This window comes from Aedes albopictus, chromosome 2 (assembly GCF_035046485.1).
Source record: "Aedes albopictus strain Foshan chromosome 2, AalbF5, whole genome shotgun sequence".
In the NCBI taxonomy this organism is placed as follows: domain Eukaryota; kingdom Metazoa; phylum Arthropoda; class Insecta; order Diptera; family Culicidae; genus Aedes; species Aedes albopictus.
Genome location: NC_085137.1, coordinates 219,819,958 through 219,841,982, shown reverse-complemented (window position 1 = coordinate 219,841,982; position 22,025 = coordinate 219,819,958). Strand labels below are relative to the sequence as shown.

The 22,025-nt window shown below is 45.7% G+C and overlaps 1 protein-coding gene and 1 long non-coding RNA gene across 2 annotated transcripts; both read left to right on the top strand.

Annotated features, from left to right (window-relative positions):
* The first annotated feature begins 794 nt into the window (after nt 1–794).
* Nucleotides 795–1,697, top strand: LOC115255510 (uncharacterized). Its single transcript, XR_003892206.2, has 3 exons — nt 795–1,005; nt 1,076–1,282; nt 1,352–1,697. It is a non-coding gene; the product is annotated as an uncharacterized LOC115255510 (long non-coding RNA).
* Nucleotides 1,698–2,137: 440 nt separating this feature from the next.
* On the top strand, nt 2,138–10,350 carry LOC134286363 (uncharacterized protein K02A2.6-like). The gene is made up of 3 exons (XM_062847975.1): nt 2,138–3,086; nt 3,206–4,619; nt 10,257–10,350. The coding sequence occupies exons 1-3, from the start codon at nt 2,138–2,140 to the stop codon at nt 10,348–10,350; spliced, it is 2,457 nt and encodes an 818-aa protein (XP_062703959.1).
* Nucleotides 10,351–22,025: the final 11,675 nt, after the last annotated feature.

The window sequence follows — 22,025 nt, the reverse complement described above, 5'->3', positions numbered from 1 at the left end:
GGTTTAAAAATATAAACCATATGACGTTTGCTTAAACTAGAGAATTATTCAAGAAAAATCGCAAATTCTGATCAATCTTACCCCGGATTACGGTACCTGCTAAACTTATGCTATGTCCACAATAAATTCTGAATAACATGTCGAGAACCCGACTAATTAAGGACAAGGTATTTGGAGTACATAGCTCAAAATTTCTAGAGCACCGTTTTTTAGAACCGTTGAACGGATTTGGATTAAAATTCATCACGCTATTGACAATCACTGAACAATTAGCGTGATGCATTTTCATCCAAATCCGTTCAACGATTTAAAAAAAAACGGTGCTCTAGAAATTTTGAGCTATGTACTCCAAATATCTTGTCCATAAAAGAATGATGTCTTCTGAAAAATTATACAACGTTATACAGAAGGATGACGTCTACCTGTAGGCCTTAGTTCGCAATTCAGCCGCTAGGCGGCGCTAGTGTAAAAAAGCGTCCAAGCTCTTATATCTCGTAAGCTTGATAGAAAAAAGCATGTCGTCTTCGGCAAAGTTTTTCAGTGGATCAAGAGCTAACTGATAAGAAAGAACTTTGATTCGGAACAGCGTACGCAGAATCAAACCAGGCTGAAGAACAAACGCTATGTCCTAAAGCCTGGAACACAGCGTCCGTTCCGTCGAGGTTTGCGTTTTTTTGACAGTTTTCCCATGGGAAATGTGTCAAACTTAAGCGATGCATGTTTGCAACAAAAACGCTTCGGAACCAACACATATCATTTGATGGATGCTGTGGTATCGAGTTTATTATCTGTTCTATTATATCTGTGCCTAGACAACACCTGAATGACGACACCATGAACTATGACTATGACAGGTTGAATGAAGAGTAGAATGTAAACAAGCGTGCGGCTCGTAATCAGTGGTCCGAGTAATTACTACAAATTGACGACGAAAGTTGGGATAAATCCACAAATAAATCTACCTGTTTGATTGTTTTCTTTTACTACTTTGACGAAGCAAACGAGGTAAGTGATTTTTTTGTTTGGAAGGAGGAGAAAACTCCCTAATAAATAATCCTTTAATTCCATGCTTCAGTCCGAAGAAGAAGAATAGGAAGAAGGATTGTATGTGAGTGCAATACTGAAGACTCCGCGACAAGGCAGCGGCGAATTCCGCGACTGATTAGCGGCGCATTCCGTGACACGACAGCGGCGAATTTCGCGACAAGTAAGCGACGAAATCCTCGACACGGTAGAGGCGATATCCGCGCATGAAAGCGGCGTAAACCTCGGCAAGACAGAGGTGAAAGTGTTTCCTAAGGTAAAAGAAAAAGAACAAAAAAACAGAAATATAACCTTTAATGTATTGCAGAATGGATAGCAGCAAACTGATTGCTAACTTGCCTCCGTTTACCGTCGGAGATGTTCCCCTAACGGAGAGAAGGAATAAATGGTACACATGGAAGCGCGGCTTCGAAATTTGTGTCCGTGCTTCAAAGGTCACGAAAGGTACGGAAAAGAAGGACGTGCTGTTAGCTCAAGGTGGGTTTGAGCTACAGGAAATATTTTTCAATATTCCTGGTGCGGATGTCGAGGAAGACGTTGAGGCGGGTGTTGATCCGTACGAAGTGGCGATTGAGAAATTGGATGATTATTTTGCCCCACAACGACACGACGCACACGAGCGATACATTTTCTGGGGGATGAAACCTGAGCCTGGCGAGACCCTCGGAAAATTTTGATGCGAGCACAAGTGCATGCAGCCAAATGCAACTTTGGGAAAACAGCTGCTGAAAGTTCATCGATTGCTGTTGTCGATAAAATTCTTCAGTTCGTACCAGCTGGACTGCGCGAAAGAATGCTGCAAGATTCGGGATTGAATTTGGAAGAGCTTCAAAAGCAGATTAATGCGTATGAGATTTCACGATCTGCGAGTGAACAAATTGGTGGGCAAGTGATCTTGCAATCGAAGAGTTCTAATGCTGAAAGCCTTAATCGTGTGAAAGCTTCCTGTCGATATTGTGGACGTTCACATTCGTTCGAGGATCCATGTCCAGCGAGGAATAAGTCATGTGCAAGTTGTGGAAAGCGCGGACATTTTCGTGCTGTCTGCCGAAATCGTAATGATAATCCAGTGCCATCCACCTCTCGAGCTCCAATGAAGAGACCTTTCGGAGAAGCTTACAGAAGTCATGCGGAACATCCTCAGGGACAACAACGGAAGTTCGTCAAACGGGTGAATGCTATTGACGATGCGACTTCAACCGATAAAGGAAAACCCGACGAACTGGTTGAGATGGTATCTTCTGCGAACGATTTGGATGACATGGTGTGGGTAAAAGTAGGAGGAATTTTGATCGAAATGCAGATTGATTCAGGAGTTCAATCGAATATAATTGACGATTCAACCTGGGAAACTATGTGCAGAGACGGAGTACAAGTTCTCTCCGACTTGATGCCCTCTGATAGAAAGTTCAGAGCGTATGCTCAAAATGACAACTTGATAGTCACTGTCATGTTTGATGCGGAAATTGAAATAGCTGACGGAAACAACAGTCGAGGCGAAGTGGCCCGGTTTTACGTCATCCAAGGGGGACCTCAGCCGCTGTTGGGCAGGCATACAGCCAAGCAGCTGGGAGTGTTAATCGTAGGACTACCAAGTCAGCACGAGTTGGTTCAGCATGTTGAAGTGTCAAAACCATTTCCGAGTTTCCGTGGAGTGGAAATACTTTTACCAGTCGACCGTTCAGTTGAACCAGTTTCGCAGAGATTGAGAAGGTTGCCGTTTGCTACGTTGGAGCGCGTGGAGAATAAGCTTGAGGAGCTGCTCGCCAATGATATCATCGAACCAGTATTCGAACTGAGTCGCTGGGTATCACCGATGGTTGTAGTGGTGAAGGATAGCGGTGACATCCGTTTATGCATTGATATGCGGCAGGTGAACAAGGCTATTTTGCGTGAGACACATCCTCTTCCTACAATCGACGACATTAGATGGAAGTTAAACGGAGCAACTTGTTTTTCGAGATTGGACATCAAAGATGCTTTCCATCAGCTGAAACTGGCAGATGAAAGCAAACCGATGACCACCTTTATAACACATAAAGGTGAGTAAACACACAGCTATTCGTGAAACAGTCTGAAATGTTTCTTTGCGTAGATTTTAAAGATGAAATAAATTTTTCGTGAAATCATAGCTTAAACTTTTTTTTTATAAATGTTATAGGTTTATTCCGTTACAAGCGCTTGATGTTTGGAATCTCATGTGCCCCAGAAGTATTCCAAAAAACTCTCGAGCAGATTCTATCAAGTTGCGACCATTGCATCAATTTCATTGACGACATCATCGTCGCAGGACGTACTGAACAAGAGCACGATGAGGCACTTAAGAAAGTTTTACATAAACTTCGTGAATATGACATTCTGTTAAATCAATCCAAATGTCAATTTAAGTTGTCTGAGATTGAGTTTGTTGGTCATCGATTCGGTGCTTTTGGAATGGCTCCATCACAAAGTAAAATTGAAGCCATCAAGTCATTCAGAGCTCCAAAAACTTCTGAAGAGGTACGGAGTTTCCTCGGTCTCGTGAATTATGTTGGAGCATTTATTCCAGATTTGGCCACGATATCGTTTCCACTCCGGGAGCTCACTAAAGCACAATCTATTTTCAAGTGGGAGCATGAGGAGCAAGAAGCTTTCGACCATCTTGTTTCATTGATTAGTGACGAGAAGAATTTGGCCCATTTCGACCGTAATCTCAAAACAAGAGTAGTTGCCGATGCGTCACCTGTTGGATTGGGTGCAGTCCTTCTTCAATTCTATGAAGGAATTCCCAGAGTTGTATCATATGCAAGTAAGAGTTTGTCAGAAACTGAACGAAGATACGCTCAAACCGAAAAGGAGGCTTTGGCTCTGGTTTGGGCGGTGGAAAGGTTTCAAATTTACTTGTTAGGAATTCGTTTCGAATTGGAGACAGACCACAAACCGCTCGAAGCCATATTTTCCGCCAATTCAACTCCTTGTCTTCGCATTGAACGCTGGGTATTGCGGTTGCAATCATTTACCTATGATGTCATTTACCGGAAAGGGAAATCCAATATAGCAGATCCGCTCTCTCGTCTACCAAGTGCAGGAGAGCTGAAGGAGTTTGATGAAGATTGTGAGGTCTACATTCGCAATGTGATTGAACTGACTGCAATTGACGTGAACGAGCTAGAAAAAGCTTCCGAAGAAGATATTGAGCTACAATCCATTCGTGAATGTTTGGATCACGGGGTGTGGAATTATACATCAGAGGTGATAAAACCGTATCATGCATTCCGAAACGAGCTTGGCAAAGTGGGAAGTTTAATAGTTCGAGGGTCCAGATTGGTTATACCAGGCAGTCTGCGGCAGCGTATGTTACAACTAGCACACGAGGGTCACCCAGGTCGCACGAAAATGCAACAACGGTTGAGGTATTCCTGCTGGTGGCCTGGAATGGATGATATGATCGCCCGTATGGTAGCCACTTGTGAAGGATGTAGGCTTGTTAGCCAACCGGAACGGCCCGAACCTATGCAAAGAAGGAAGCTACCCGAAGCACCATGGATGGATATCGCGATAGAATTTCTCGGACCGTTGCCTTCCGGTGACTATCTGTTAGTCGTAATTGACTATTTCAGTAGATATAAAGAGGTAGAGATAATGCGGAAGATCACGGCTTCAGAAACTGCGGAACGGTTAGAGCAAATTTTCATCAGACTTGGATATCCGCAAACCATAACATTACCCAAGTAACCATTAAGCCGTAAAAATGGCATTAAGTCGGCTCTATAGTCGAATGTAGAACCTGGCTAACAGAGCTAATTGGTTCTATATCCTCTTATAGAGCTGCTCAAAAGCCACTTTTGGCGAATTATTCGGCTGATATACGGCCAACTTTAAAATATCGTACCAAGTCTCTGGAGCGAAAGTTGTCAAAAGTGAGACAAAGAAAAAAGAAAAAAAAATATTTTGTTTATCTCCTGTTCTTTTCTAACTTCCTTCGCTTCCATTGAAGTTGCTTTTTTGCTACTTCATCCAGATTCTAGCTGTTGTCCTCCGGGTTCCTGATCAAGTCCAAGTCTGTTGCCTTTCTCATCTGCTCCACCAATGCACCATGGGAATGGTGTGATCAAACTAGTATTTAAACCATGAAAAACAAAATAGTTTGGGCATTTCGAAGGTTGAACATGATATGGGATGAGGATGATTCAGTGGTAAGCTTGGTGCTGATGAACGTAGGAATTGATGCAGGAGAAGAAATGTTTATATAAATTTTCGGCAAACGTTTCAGAAGAATAGGGAAACGAGCTGGAGTTTGTCTTGATTGAAAAAAATGGAATAATTAACATAACCAGATTCCATTATCTATTTAACAACACCATTCCGATAAACATTCCAACAACAACAAAAATCCCGTTCCGCCAATCCCGTCCGACATGGGTGTTTAAAATGTATTGATCATGACCGACTCGAGTCTGTTTTGGTCGAAATCTATTTTGATTGATATAAACGTCATGTGCTCCAAGCCCTGTGACAGCACTGACAAACTTCTTTACAGCTTGTAGGCTTTATATAGGCTCACAGGGCTTAATTTAGTTCTTACTGGTTATAGTGCCCATAAGCATTAGGAATGCTTATATAGAGCTCTTTAGCACTGAAAAGCTGTTTAATGGCCGTTATAATGCACAGAACGGTGCTTAGTGGTTACCTGGGTAGACAACGGTCGCCAGTTCGTGAATACAGAGTTTGAGCAGTATTGTGCCCGTCGTGGGATCGTTTTGAACAAAACGACTCCGTATTGGCCACAAGAAAATGGTTTGGTGGAACGTCAAAATCGATCATTGGTTAAGAGACTCAAAATTAGTCAGGCTTTGAAGCAGGATTGGAAACGAGATCTGTTAGTATATCTGCAAATGTACTATTCAACTCCTCATAGCACAACTGGTAAAACTCCTAGCGAGCTTATGCTCGGTAGAAACATTCGTACTAAGTTACCATGCTTATCTGATGTTTCTTCAGCTGTAATGTCCCCTTCGGACTTCCGAGACCGCGATCAACAGCTTAAAGATAAAGGGAAAGAGGAGGAAGATCAACGTCGTAAAGCGAAAGCCTCAAGTATCGACATTGGAGATCGGGTGCTTATGAAAAACGTTCTTGGTGGAAACAAACTAACAACGACGTATGGGCCAGCGGTTATGACTGTCGTTTCAAAGCAAGGTCCACGTGTCACCGTTCAAAATAATGAAACAGGCAAGGAGTATGATCGCAATTCAAGTCACCTCAAAAGGATTCCAGTGGAGCCCTCAGCAGTGATTGAGCCCGCGGTGCAAGAATATGCCTCGCCTTGCGTTTCTTCTGCAGAAGATCGAGTTGAAGAGTCTCGGAATCTTTTGGACATTTCTCGGAATATCACCAATGACGAGGATACAGCTGAACATCAATCTAGTGTTGTCCCGGATGCCACCCAAGCAGCGCCAGGTAGACTTAGGCGCAACATAAAGAAACCTGAACGTTACAAGGACTGTGTAATGAAATTTTAAATCTGTAATGTGAACTTTGTTTAAATAAAAAAAGGGAGATGTGGTATCGAGTTTATTATCTGTTCTATTATATCTGTGCCTAGACAACACCTGAATGACGACACCCAGGGGGTCAGCAAAAGGCAAAATCCCCGTAGCTCACAACAAAAACACGTTCAAAATTGTTTGTGCTGAAAACTGATGCGTTACACAATTTCTTACTGATTTATTTGCTATCTTCGCGTTGTCGTGTAATTTCGAACGATTGCACGCCAAAATTTTCGTAACCTTTTGCTAGTTTTACACGTTTTACTTAAGTAATAACTTATGATAATGACTAATTCGCAGATGTCGTGCACTTCCCAGATCTGTCAGAGTGCCCAAAAGTGTCAATTTCCCAAACATGTCAAATTCATGTGGGCTACGGCACATCTATTCGTGGTTGACGTCCGCGCTACCCCGCTGACGACACCATGAACTATGACAGGTTGAATGAAGAGTAGAATGTAAACAAGCGTGCGGCTCGTAATCAGTGGTCCGAGTAATTACTACAGATGCAATAATACAAACGCGTATAGGGTATTGGTTCCCTTATTAAGCATGTGGCTCCCATTTTCATCCTACGAAAAACAAAGGATTGAAGCACTGTTTGTTTTGTTTCTTATTTTTCTATTTTTTGTTAGAAGTGAGCACGCATGAAAACAAAAAGAACGGAATCAATCGGTGCCGTAATCGCTTGTTTTCGAATAGGATGAAATTGGGAGCATGAGATTACTGATGGCACACAAACCCTATATTTTGGACATTTACGGCAAAATCATACGGAAATGTCCAAAATATAAACGCGTAACGTCTGTCCAAATTACCTGAAACACCCTATTAATCAGAACCTTGTAAAGCAAAAAAACAATCTTCATCCTCGGTCACGCCCAATGCTCGTCAAGTCACGCTCCCACTAGTCCACCCAGGGCCGGATTTAAGGGGGGGCAGGGGGGCCATGGCCCCGGGCCCCCACATTTCAGGGGCCCCCACATTTCAGGGGCCCCCACAAAGTGTTACTTCAAATGGTAGTGCTAGAAACATCTTGATTTAATTTTTATCACAAGTACTTCTACTCTCAAGATGTATGTGAAATATTGTGCTTCAAATTAGAAAGAAGCAGAATTGATCACTCTTGTGAATTGCACAAGTTATTTTAACGAAAATACATGAGAATATATTCACCTGAATTTCCACATGAATTACCAAACTTATAAATTATTCAAATCGAACCCCAGAATTGTTGAAGTATTTTTTTTTTTTGAATGAACAAGTAAGAAACATGGGTCGGATTTAGGCGGAGATCTGATCCGATTTTCTTCAATACGATTAAATCCATGACGAATTTTTATTCCTGGCTTGATTGTGTAATTTAAGAAGAACTCTAACCAAATCCATAGGTTCCTTATGAAAATTGCAGTGGATTTTTGTGGAGAAATTATTGAAAGATCCTGAAATATGTAAAGTTTTCCAAACAATTTTGTTTAAATTGACTAAAAATTCGTCCGCCAAAGATTATTATAAAATTTTTCTTATAATTCTATTCATAGTAAAACAGAAATTCCACCAGGAACTCATAATGGAATTCCGATGAAATTTTCTTCAGCAGCTTTTAGTAGAATTCCCGCTAAAAATACCACAATGGATTTTTTGCCTCTTGAAGTTTCACAAGGATTTCTTAACAATTACTCTACGCGTTCACGTCAGCAACTCTATAGATTTCATCAATGATTCCGCAAGAAATTCTATTTGAATGTTTTGCAATAACAGTCCCAAAGTTAGCGCTATAAATTTTATCTTAAATTTATCAAAAATGTCTCCTATAAAATCTATTTTTAAATTTCTTAACGAACTTTCTAATGAATTTCCACCTGATCAATGGAATCTTATATTATGAACACTCTCGAAAAAAGCGTTATTTACTTGATCTTTTTTTTTTACAATCGTCTTTAGACTAGATTTTCATACCTGGATCTCTGTTGTGCTTAGTTCAAATATCGTGGATGCTTTTTTTCTAGTTACGCTTATTAAGCTAGATTAAGGCGGATACAAATTTAATTTTGACTTTTTGTCACCCCCCTTCCTCCCCTCCTTCGAAAATATTTGGCAGTATGTTGCATTCTGAGGGGGCAGTTAGAAAAATATTTATCAAAATATCGGGTCCTGCCAAAAATTGTTTAACAAACCCGATGAGTTTCAAATATTGTTCAAATTAAATACTTAATTATTTTTATCCCCCCCCCCCTCCTTCGACAGCCAAACAGTGAAGGGACAAAAAGTGAAATAAATATTTGTATCGGCCTAATTTCTTCAATAACAACCCTAATTTTTGGAAGATGTTTCCATATTTTCTGGATTTTTCTATAATGATAAAAATATATCCTCTGAAAAGAGGGCCCCCACAACACTGTGGCCCCGGGCTCCCACATTTATAAATCCGGCCCTGAGTCCACCCATCGTGCCTTCTGCGCTTCACGCCTTCCTGTGTCATCCGGATTAGTAGCGAACACCAACTTTGCAGGGTTGTTATCCAGCAGTCTTGCAATATGCCCTGTCCACCATAGCCTTCCGGTTATGGCCAACCTCTAGATGCTGAGGTCGCCGTAAAGTGCAGCGAGCTCGTGGTTTATCCTTCTCCGCCACACACCATTCTCCTGCACACCGCCGAAGATCGTCCTTAGCACGCATCGCTCGATAACTCCAAGTGCTTGCATGTCCTCCTCGAGCATAGTCTAGTGTCGTCTCGTGTCTCGTGTCCGTAGAGGACTACCGGTCTTATTAGCGTTTTGTACATTGTGCATTTGCTGCGTTGGTGAATCTGTTCAGATCACAGTTTCTTCTGGAGCCCATAGTTGGCACGACTTCCACTGAAGATGTTCCTTCGAATTTCACCACAGAGAATAGACATCCAGGCTAGAACAAATATCATTTAGAAAGTTGTGTAAGGATTTGAATCTTCACTTGAGTAAGGTTGCAAACTAATACACGATGAAAACACTAACGCCACCAAACACCATATTGCTACAGTCAGTGGTGAATTGAAAGATTTCAAGTGGTGAATTCAATTAGTATGAGAAATAAACCAATTACAGCGCCACGGTGTTGCCACTTGTGTTGCCGATTTCAAATGGCCGTTAAATTCCTTACACAGTTTCGGAACTGGACTTGGATGTCTGTTCTCTGTGATTTCACGACTGACATTGTTGTCAGCCGACAGTAAAGATCCCAGGTAGATGAATTCTTCCACCACCTCGAAGGTATCCCCGTCTATCGTCCTATTACTACCTATAGACTTGTACATTGTTTTTGATAATTGTCATGTCGTCCAGAAAGTACACACATTGGCCGGATTTTGTGGAAATCGTACCCCGACTGTTGAGCCCGGCTCGTTGCATTACTCCTTTCAGAGCGATGTTGAAGTGTCCCCGGTGAAATTGAAATGAACTGGACCCAAGTAACCAAAAGTTCCGCTTCCCATGACAAAATGCACTTTCTGTTGAATGGTAGGTACATTCTTGGAGGTGCATCACACAGCTCAGTGGAGAGCTAGGTATCAACTGGTAGGTAAATGGAAATACATTGTAAATATGTTATACCTAGATTGAATAAAGGAGAGGCACTGAGCTGGTAGCGATATCAGTCAGTGCCTGGGTTTGGAGAACAAAGCCTCGCCTGTGTTTTTATTTCCAACAGGTTATGGGCCCAGGGACGCCCTGGTGGTGGTTCGGGAAGCGAGGAGACCGAGGTGCGGTATCCAAGATACGATGAGGAGGCCAATACCCGATGAGGTGTCAAGATGCGATGAGGCCTGGTGCCAATATTCGTTGAGACACCAAGATGCGGTGAGGAGACCAACACTCGATGAGGATTGATAGCCGTATGGGACCTGCGCTGGAACCAAGAGGCAGAGGGTGCTGGCTGATCGATGGACGCTGGAGCTGGATGGCAGAAGGTACTTGAGGCGGAAGACGCTTCGAGCCAGGAGGAGCTTGGTAGCCTCTTAGTAGCAGACGTAGCTTGGAGCCAGGGCCTGGTAGCAGAGTCTGCTTGGAGCCAGGAGGAGTCTGGTAGCTCGGTTGCTAAGGAGGAGCTCGGTAGGCTGGAGGAGTACGTGGCCAGGTGAAGCTCGGGACGCGTCGGATCTTTTTTTTTTTTCCTTCTAAACCATAGGGGGATAATCTGCTCAACAGACACCCTAACAGAAGGTTAGGGTAGTGTAGGTCTGACAGGCCGTCTTCTACAACAAAAGTAAAATCCACGACTACTCTCTCCTCGTACCCACTAAACCATTCCTATGGTCGCCAAACCCTACGTCTCTCCGGAACCACCAAGAAGGTATTGCTTCAGAGAGGGGCTAGTGCACATCGCACCCACAAGGTTAGCTGCGTAGCCTGCAGCAACGAACATCGATGACTCGCTTTGGAGAGTCCATCACGGTAGCATGCTGGCGCTTAGCCAGTTTCCCGAGTGGTCCTCGCCACTCCCTTTGTCCTCGGAAGGCGGGCAGGGTCAACCCCGCCCGCGCCCTACTGCTGAGCGGACATCAAGAACTGATGCCCACGTGCAACCCGATCTGACCTGCCCGTAAGGAAGGGTATCACTACCCTTCAGGCCCTATCAGATGCACCCGTAGGTTGCAGACAGCAGGATCTCACCTACCCCGACCCTTGCCGGGGACCCCTTTCCAACCGCGGGCTCGGATCCAACCCAGTAGACCGACGCCACGACAGCACCGCTACCGGGACTTCCTCTCCGCGGCCACTTAATCGTTGTAAGGGTCGATCTCGACCGCAGGGCACCGGTATGACCTACGAAGCCGACTCCGAACCCCTGGACCACCTCTTGTACTGCATCTGGACTAGCCATTCTCCGAGTCCACGCGCCACCTCCTCTGTAGCTCCCAGACGATGTGGGTAATAGCCGTTGAAACGGCGTTCCAGCCAAACTCATCCCTACACATCCTCTGGACCAAGTTGTCCGGAGTTGTGTCCTCCCCGCATGTGGCAAGCATGCGGTCACGCATTGTGCGAAAACGCGGGCACACGAACAAAACGTGTTCCGCCGTTTCCTCTAAACCATTGCACACTGGGCATTCGGGAGAATCCGCATGCCCGAAACGGTGTAGATACTGTCGGAAGCAACCATGACCTGTAAGGACCTGTGTCAGGTGGAATGTGACTTCCCCATGGCGCCTATTAATCCAACTATCTACCCTCGGTATCAACCTATAGGTCCACCTTCCTTTGGTGGAACTGTCCCACGCGCGCTGCCATTTGACCATAGAGGCCATCCTGACAGTCCTGCGTATGCCTCTTGTGCCGCGCATTTCGAAGCACTCCATGTCCTCACTGATAAGAATGCTGATAGGCACCATACCAGTAATGACGCAGAGAGCGTCGTGTGACACGGTACGGTACGCGCTCGCAACCCTCAGGCACATAAGCCTGTAAGTACTTTCCAGCTTCCGTCGGTAGCATTTAGTACTTAGCGCGGTGCCCCACGCCGGGCCGCCATACCTAAGTATGGATGTAGCAACACTAGCCAGAAGCTTGCGCTTACTGGCGTACACCGCAGAGCTATTGGACATCATCCGGGACAGTGCCGCAATAGCTGTGGAGGCTCTTTTACAGGCATAATCGACGTGGCTACCGAAGGTAAGCTTATCGTCGATCATCACGCCCAAGTGTTTGACGGAGCGCTTTGACAGGATAGTACAGTCTCCTACACTGATCTCCGTCTGCTGCTCCGACTTCAGGTTGTTAACAACCGTCACCTCTGTCTTGTGGTGAGCCAGCTCCAGTTTCCTGGACCGCATCCACGCCTCCACAACTTTGATCGAGTGGTTGGTAGTCAACTTTACCTCCTCGATCGTTTCACCGTAAACTTCGAGCGTAATGTCGTCGGCAAATCCGACAATCACCACTCCCACTGGATACTCTAACCTCAACACCTCGTCGTACATGACATTCCATAACACCGGACCCAGGATGGAACCTTGCGGGACTCCTGAGGTTATGTGAAAGCACTTCCGACCCACCTCCGTGTCGTAGACTAGTACACGATTCTGAAAGTAACTTCCGAGAATCTTGTACAGGTACTCCGGTATCCCCAGACGCAAGAGCGCATCGGCAATAGCAGACCAGCTGGCGCTATTAAACGCATTCCTTACATCCAGAGTCACTACCGCGCAAAAGCGAATTCCCCTCCTCTTAGGCTCGAGTGCTTTCTCGGCGGTTTTTGTAACCGACAAGATAGCGTCTACGGTGGACCTACCCTTCCGGAAGCCGTACTGGTTACTCGAAAGACCATTTTCGCCCTCGGTGAACCGCAACATTCTATTGAGGATGATCTTTTCGAGCACCTTCCCCGCCGTGTCAATCAAGCATATTGGTCTATATGCCGACGGGTCTCCGGGTGGTTTCCCCGCCTTTGGCAATAGTACCAGGCTTTGCCTCTTCCAAGCTTCTGGGAAAACTCCCTCGTCCAGGCATTTCTGCATAGCAGACCTGAACATCTCGGGAGCCTCTGCAATAGCTACTTTTAAGGCCAGGTTCGGAACTCCGTCCGGACCTGGGGCCTTACCTACGCTAAGGGACTTAGCTATCCCCGCAAGTTCCACATCGGTGACCCTCTCCTCATCGCCAGCCCCAGTCCCCGGCTGTCCTACGAAAGGAGGCCAAGGACTAGGATCATGACGCGGAAAAAGTCCTCCAATGATCCCCTCCAACATCTCTGGAGATTGCTCTGTAGGAGCCATCACACCTCTCGTCTTGGCCATAACGATCCTGTAGGCGTCACCCCACGGGTTCGTATTGGCACTCTGACAGAGACCCTCAAAGCAGGCCTTTTTGCTTGCTCTTATCTCGGTCTTAAGCGCGTCGAATCTTTTTTTTTTTTTTTTTTTCCTTCTAAACCATAGGGGGATAAATCTGCTCATCAGACACCCTAACAGGAAGGTTAGGGTAGTGTGGGGATGAGGCCGTCTTCTACAATGCCGGTAGAAGCCAGGACTACTCTCTCCTCGACCCACTAAAACACATTCCTATGGTCGCCAAACCCTACATCTCTCCGGAACCACCAAGAAGGTATTGCTTCAGAGAGGGGCTAGTGCATATCGCACCCTCAAGGTTAGCTGCCGTAGCCTAGCAGCAACGAACATCGATGACTCGCACTGGAGAGTCCATCACGATAGCATGCTGGCGCTTAGCCAGTTTCCCGAGTGGTCCTCGCCACTCCCTTTGTCCACGGAAGGCGGGCAGGGTCAACCCCGCCCGCGCCCTACTGCTGAGCGGACATCAAGAACTGATGCCCACATGCAACCCGATCTGACCTGCTGAAGGCAAGGGTATCACTACCCTTCAGGCCTTATCAGCTGCATCCGTAGGTTGCAGACAGCAGGGTCTCACCTACCCCGACCCTTGCCGGGGACCCCTTTCCAACCGCGGGCTCAGATCCAACCCAGTAGACCGACGCCACGACAGCACCGCTACCGGGACTTCCTCTCCGCGGCCACTTAATCGCTGTAAGGGTCGATCTCGACCGCAGGGCACCGGTATGACCTACGAAGCCGACTTCGAACCCCTGGACCACCTCTTGTACTGCATCTGGACTAGCCATTCTCCGAGTCCACGCGCCACCTCCTTTGTAGCTCCCAGACGATATGGGTGATAGCCGTTGAAACGGCATTCCAGCTAATCTCATCCCTACACATTCTCTGGACCAAGTTGTCCGGAGTTGTGTCCTCCCCGCATGTGGCAAGCATGCGGTCACGCATTGTGCGAAAACGCGGGCACACGAACAAAACGTGTTCCGCCGTTTCCTCTAAACCATTGCACACTGGGCATTCGGGAGAATCCGCATGCCCGAAACGGTGTAGATACTGTCGGAAGCAACCATGGCCTGTAAGGACCTGTGTCAGGTGGAATGAAACTTCCCCATGGCGCCTATTAATCCAACTATCTACCCTCGGTATCAACCTATGGGTCCACCTTCCTTTGGTGGAACTGTCCCACGCGCGCTGCCATTTGACCATAGAGGCCATCCTGACAGTCTTGCGTATGCCTCTTGTGCCGCGCATTTCGAAGCACTCCATATCCTCACTGATAAGAATGCTGATGGGCACCATACCAGTAATGACACAGAGAGCGTCGTGTGACACGGTACGGTACGCGCTTGCAACCCTCAGACACATAAGCCTGTAAGTACTTTCCAGCTTCCGTCGGTAGCATTCAGTACTTAGCGCGGTACCCCACGCCGGGCCGCCATACCTAAGTATGGACGTAGCAACACTAGCCAGAAGCTTGCGCTTACTGGCGTACACCGCTGAGCTATTGGACATCATCCGGGACAGTGCCGCAATAGCTGTGGAGGCTCTTTTACAGGCATAATCGACGTGGCTACCGAAGGTAAGCTTATCGTCGATCATCACGCCCAAGTGCTTGACAGAGCGCTTCGACAGGATAGTGCACTCTCCTACACTGATCTCCGTCTGCTGCGCCGACTGCATGTTGTTCACAACCGTCACCTCTGTCTTGTGGTGAGCCAGCTCCAGTTTTCTGGACCGCATCCACGCCTCCACAACCTTGATCGAGTGGTCGGTAGTCAACTTCACCTCCTCGATCGTTTCACCGTAGACTTCGAGCGTAATATCGTCGGCAAATCCGACAATCACCACTCCCACTGGGTACTCTAACCTCAACACCTCGTCGTACATGACATTCCATAACACCGGACCCAGGATGGAACCTTGCGGGACTCCTGAGGTTATGTGAAAGCACTTCCGACCCACCTCCGTGTCGTATACTAGTACGCGATTCTGGAAGTAGCTTCCGAGAATCTTGTACAAGTACTCCGGTATCCCCAGACGCAAGAGCGCATCAGCAATAGCAGCCCAACTGGCGCTATTAAATGCATTCCTTACATCCAGAGTCACTACCCCGCAAAAGCGAATTCCCCTCCTCTTAGGCTCGAGTGCTTTCTCGGCGGTTTTTGTAACCGACAAGATAGCGTCTACGGTGGACCTCCCCTTCCGGAAGCCATACTGGTTGCTCGAGAGACCATTTACGCCCTCAGTGAACTTCAACATTCTATTGAGGATGATCTTTTCGAGCACCTTCCCCGCCGTGTCAATCAAGCATATTGGTCTATATGCCGACGGGTCTCCGGGTGGTTTCCCCGCCTTTGGCAATAGTACCAGGCTCTGCCAGCGCGTCGAATCTGAGAATGTGTGAGTGTTGAATGGTAGGTACATTCTTGGAGGTGCATCACACAGCTCAGTGGAGAGCTAGGTATCAACTGGTAGGTAAATGGAAATACATTGTAAATATGTTATACCTAGATTGAATAAAGGAGAGGCACTGAGCTGGTAGCGATATCAGTCAGTGCCTGGGTTTGGAGAACAAAGCCTCGCCTGTGTTTTTATTTCCAACACTTTCAAGTTCCACGAAGTTCAGATAAAGTTCCGAATGGAACTTTCTGGCTGCTTAAGAGGCTAACGATGAGCCTTGCTGGAACTTCGGTCACAAGTTCCGGCAAGGCTCATTGTTAGTCTCTTAAGCAGCCAGAAAGTTCCATTCGGAACTTTATCTGAACTTCGCTGAACTTTAAAGCTGCTTAAGATGCTACTCGGAACTTTGTCGGAACTTTCAAATTCATAGAAGTTCAGTTCAGTAGCATTGTGTTTCAATGAAGATTAAATTTATTTCTTTTACAGAAAACAACTGTTTAAGCATACACGAATAAAAGACAAATATGAATTTATCCAATCAATGAATACTAGGCTTGAACAAAAAAAATGCCGCCCGTCGGATTCGAACCGATAGTCGCTGCGTGAGAACCCTACGCTCTACCACAGTACTACAGTTGCTATTGAGTGAACAGCAGCTAAAGTCTGACTTGAATCGATTTTCTGTCGGCAGCCAGTTTTGCACATTTGTACAGTAGTGAAATTAGCTTGACTTTGTCAAGTGTCTTCAGCAGCGCAGCGGTAAATCGACATGCTATCACGCAGGAGGATCCAGTTCAAATCTACACAGCAACGACATGTGTGAAAATATAATTATCAGAAGCAATTTCCAGACATGAATCACAAACCCATGAACAGAGTTGTGATTCTGAGAAAACACATTTTTGTTTCTGCTTGAATTTTGTCAAAGTTCTGTCAGAAGCAGGGAATGAAATTATTAGCAAATTGAGACGAAAATTTCGTTTTCCGAGCAACCGAACCATTCAACGATTCTTTTTCCAGCGAGAAATGTTTATCGTTCGCTGCTGTTGTCCACGACCAAAGATAGCCGAAAACTGAAAATCGCTCTTGCCATTTTCGCTATCCAACTTTATCACCTTGCCGGTTATCGCGATAATTATCAGGAGGCAAATAACAAAAATTGTGCCGCCAATGGGATTCGAACCTACACCCTCTACAAAAATGTTTCTTAGCGCGCACCATAACCACGCGACCACACAAGCTGCTCGAAAGGAGGAAGAAATTTGATTCATTAAAGCTACCTTTGGTGGCGACGGCTAGACGGAAAGGCGAACAAAGCGCAGAGAGCAAACCAGTCGGGTTTTCATTGCTGGTGATAATCCATTTTCGGCGCTGCGGGACGAGCGAGAACACGTTCTCGGGAGAAAATCGGGTCTGAATTTATCGCACGTCTTTTTTCGCCGATAATGCGTGCAAGAGAGTTTTCTATGATCGTGATCGTGATCGATAATTTCATTCCCTGGTCAGAAGCTGCTTAGAAGGCTATCCAGCGTGCCTATAAGAACTTTTAAGTTCCAAAATTACTTAAAAATGAACCTGCTTAGAAGGATAATGAGCATTCTCGAACGAGCTGCTTAGCTTATAAAGTACCCTTTTATCTGAACTTTTGATTACTTGGGGATAGTTCACCTGAAACCCATACGCTATTTTGCACACCGTCCATCGTTGCTTTAATCAGTCTAGTCAGCTTCCCAGGAATGTCGTTTTCGTCCAAGATTAGCCATAGCTCTGTGCAGTCGATACTGCCGTCTGCCACCTTGAAGTCGATGAACAGGTGATGCGTTGGGACCTGGTATTCACGGTATTTCTGGAAGATTTGCCGTACGGTGAAGATCTGGTCCTTTGTCGACCGGCCGTCGATGAAGCCATTCACTTAAGGTGACAGACAACAGAAGATGATCTAAGATAGCACTTTGTAGGCACATTGAAAATAGTGATCGCTCTGTAGTTCTCACATTCCAAATGGGCACCTTTCTTGTAAATGAGGAAGATTACCCCTTCCTTCCATTTCTCCGGTAGCTTTTCGGTTTTCCAGATCCTGACTATCAGCCGGCCAACTTGTCTGGGCTCATCTTGATGAGTTCAGCTGCGATACCATCTTTACCAGCAGCTTTTTAGGTTTTGAGCTGGTGAATGGCATCCTTAACTTCCCTCAGCGTGGAAGTTGGTTCACTTCCGTCCTACGCTGCCTGGCGTCGTCGTTTCTTCCATTGCCGTGGTCTCGAAGTGCTGCTTCCATCTTTCAATCATCTCACGTTCGTCAAGAGGCTTCCGTCATTATCCCTGCATATTTCGGCTCGCGGCACGAAGCCGTTGCGGGATGCGTTGAGCTGCTATAGCAGAACTTACGTGTTTCTTGGGAATGTCACAGCAGTTCCATTTCTTCACACTCCGCTTCTTCCAGGCGGCGCTTTTTCTCCCGAAAGAGGTGGGTCTGCTGTTTCCACTTGTATTTGTAACGTTCCACATTCTGTCGGATACCTTGCTGTAGCATTACCGCCCGCGCTGCGTTCTTCTCCTCCAAAACCGTTCTGAACTCTTCGTCGAACCATTTATTCCGTCGATTCCGTTCCACGTACCCGATGGTGCTCTCGGCTTCGTCGTTGATGGCTGCTTTCACTGTACTCCAGCAGTCTTCCAGAGGGGCCTAGAGGGCAACGCGGCCTCGAGATTCTGCGCGTATGCTGAGGCGACATCCGGTTGTTTCAGTCTAGATTGTACCGTGGTGGTCACCGGTACCATACATTGTTAATGACGGAGAGTTTTGGGCGCAGTTTGACCATCCCTAAGCAGTGTTCGGAGGTCCTGACGTCGAGAACGTCGGAGAAGTGCTGTCCGTCAATCAGAACGGGGTCGATTTGCGATTCCGTCTACTGTGGTGATCTCCAGGCCAGGTGTAACGATAAGGGAGGCTGTGTTGGAAAAAGGTGCTACGTTTTTGGAGACGGCGAAATCAATGAGTCGTAGCCCGTTTTCGTTCGTCTGCTGGTTGGCGCTGTACTTTCCAATCGTCGGTCTGAATTCCTCCTCCTGGCCTACATGAGCCAGGCGCGGAACAGGCAGACTCAGTCTTCCGGAGGAAGAAGCGCCAACAGGTAGAACGAGATCGCGGAGCGATGGAAGAGCTACACAGCGCTCAGGACACACGCAAGTTCAACGAGTGGCTGATTGCTCGTGCAGAGGCTTTGTGCCACAAGCCGACATGTACCGTGACAATCACGGAAATCTTCTCACGAGCGAGCGTGAGGTGGTCGAGAGGTGGCGGCAGCATAACGATGAGCACCTCAATGGCGACGTCGCAAATGGCGTGGTAACAGATCTAGGAGTACATGCCCGGGCGAGAGATTTTCAGCCCCTAACATCCAAGAGATTGAGGAGGAGGTTCACCAGTTGAAAAACAACAAAGCCGCTGGAGCAGATCAACTACCAACATTTGGGAAGAGGAAGTCAGAGGAATTGATGGAAGGTATCGTGTGTCCCATCTACAAAAAGGACGACAAGTTGGATTGCGGAAACTACCGCACGATCACACTACTGCGCGCTGCCGGCAAAATACTCTCTCAAATTTTATGCCACCGTTTATCACTTATTGCAAGAGAGTTCGTGGGGCAATGTCAGGCTGGATTCATGGGTGAACGCGCTACAACGAATAAGATGTTCACCATCCACCAAATGTTGCAGAAATGCCGCGAACACAACGTGCTCACACATCACTTGTTCATCTATTTCAAATCAGCGTATGATACAATCGATCGAGAACAGCTATGGCAGATTATGCACGAATACGGATTCCCGGATAAACTGAAACGATTAATCAAGGGGACGACCCAAGTAACCAAAAGTTCAGATAAAAGGGTACTTTATAGGCTAAGCAGCTTGTTCGAGGTCGCTCATTAGCCTTCTAAGCAGCTTCATTTTTAAGTAATTTTGGAACTTGAAAGTTCACATAAGCACGCTGGATAGCCTTCTAAGCAGCTTCTGACAGAACTTTGACAAAATTCAGGCAGAAACAAAAATGAAATTGCTTCTGATAATCATATTTTCACACATGTCGCTGCTATGTAGATTTGAACTGGATCCTCCTGCGTGATAGCCTCCCGACTTACCGCTGCGCTGCTGAAGACGCTTGACAAAGTCAAGCTAACTTCACTACTGTACAAATGTGCAAAACTAGCTGCCGACAGAAAATCGATTCAAGTCAGACTTTATCTGCTGTCCACTCAATCGCAGCTGTAGTACTGTGGTAGAGCGTAGGGTTCTCACGCAGCGACTATCGGTTCGAATCCGATGGGCGGCAATTTTTATTTTGCTCAAGCCTAGTATTCATTGATTTGATAAATTCATATTTGTCTTTTATTCGTTAAGCGTACACGTAACAGTTGTTTTCTGTAAAAGAAATAAATTTAATGTTCATTGAAGCACAATGCTACTGAACTGAACTTCTATGAACTTGAAAGTTCCGACAAAGTTCCGACATAGCATCTTAAGCAGCTTTAAGGTCCGCGAAGTTCAGATAAAGTTCCGAATGGAACTTTCTAGCTGCTTAAGAGGCTAACAATGAGCCTTGCCGGAACTTGTGACCGAAGTTCCAGCAAGGCTCATCGTTAGCCTCTTAAGCAGCCAGAAAGTTCCGTTTGAAACTTTATCTGAACTTCGCGGAACTTGAAAGTGCATTTTGTCATGGGAGGTGGAACTTTTGGTTACTTGGGGATGGATCGAGTGATGTGTATAGTTCGAGTATCAGATATAATATGTAGCTCGCAAATGTGTGACAATAGCGGAAACGTACATCCGACTAAAGAGTGAAGCCAGGCAAATCGGATTAGTCATTAAGGAGAAACTTCAGAGAATACAAAAATGGCTGCCACAATGGCCGACTTGGACCCCTACTCACGTTTTCAAGAGCACCAATCTTAAAAATTCGTAATGGAATGCGCTCGATTTGGAAAAGCTGCCTCTTTTTACAAGTGAGCAAAGCCAGGATAAACAAGTACGACTTGGTTTGATGCTTCGTTCGTTAGATTTGTGCCTCTAAAGTTTGTATGCAAAATTGCAATGGAATTTCTTGATGTTCGAAGACAAAGTACATGAGGGCTCCAGGAAGGGATCACCGTGCCCGCCACACCGAATTTATATCGACAGTGATGAAATCGAGGCAGTTGAAGAATTCGTGTACTTACCCAACCCAAGCAGCACCTGCAACATCATCCAAAATGTTGTTTTCTATGCTTTGGTCTAAAAGAGTTGCAATAAAAGCGCACGCAACTTCCATCTTGTCAGTTGAGTTGCACAGTTGTAACACACATGAAACATCTTACTCTGGTTTGTTTGTTCAGATGTTGCTTGGGAAGCAACACGACTTGTTTCAAAGCCAGTACCAGCAACATCAGTGCAATTTATTCACTGTTCAAATTAAGGACAACAGAACACAATTGCTTCTTCTTTGAAACGCAAAAAGCGCAAATTTTAAATCGTTGTGCAACTTGAGCTAGGAGGAATGATAAAAAAAAAATGAAAAATATATATATTCAGACTCGAACCATGGACACCAGGAGTATTAACCACTCACCTTACACACTACACCAGAAACTCTGTGAAAGATTTGCTGCTCAATGCACCATAAAAGCTACTGAAGTTACACGTTACTTCATTGTACCGTCTTTGCCACAAGTTAGAAAGCTGTCAAAATGAAAAGACGCGCAAGTTTTCCGCAACACATTTGGAACCTAATCTGAAAACAAACAAACCAGAGTAAGATGTTTCATGTGTGTTACATAGCACATTTAATGCAAGCTGACTGTATTGCCACAAGTCCCACAACAAGTTGGTACCAACACCACAAGGCACCGAATACGCTAGCAAGATGCGATTCACCCCCGGATGAGCAGCAGTGAAACCTTTGGCCCAATCCTTACCCTGTCCATCCCTCAAAATGTGACCTTCTAACCTCGAGCTGCCACGAGTACCCTGGCTTCCACCCATTACTAACAGATATCATTAAAAAGTTATTACTCTGTATAATGTATACTATTAAGTACAAAGAAAGATCCTCGGCTCCGTAAAGCGTTATACGCGATTGAGCCCCAAATAAACGAACTAGTTAAAAAAAAAAAAAAAGACTGTATTGCCACTTGTGAGGAATATGTAAGCTCCGCCTCCATAAATCGATGTTAAATACGATGTTATTTGTAATTCCT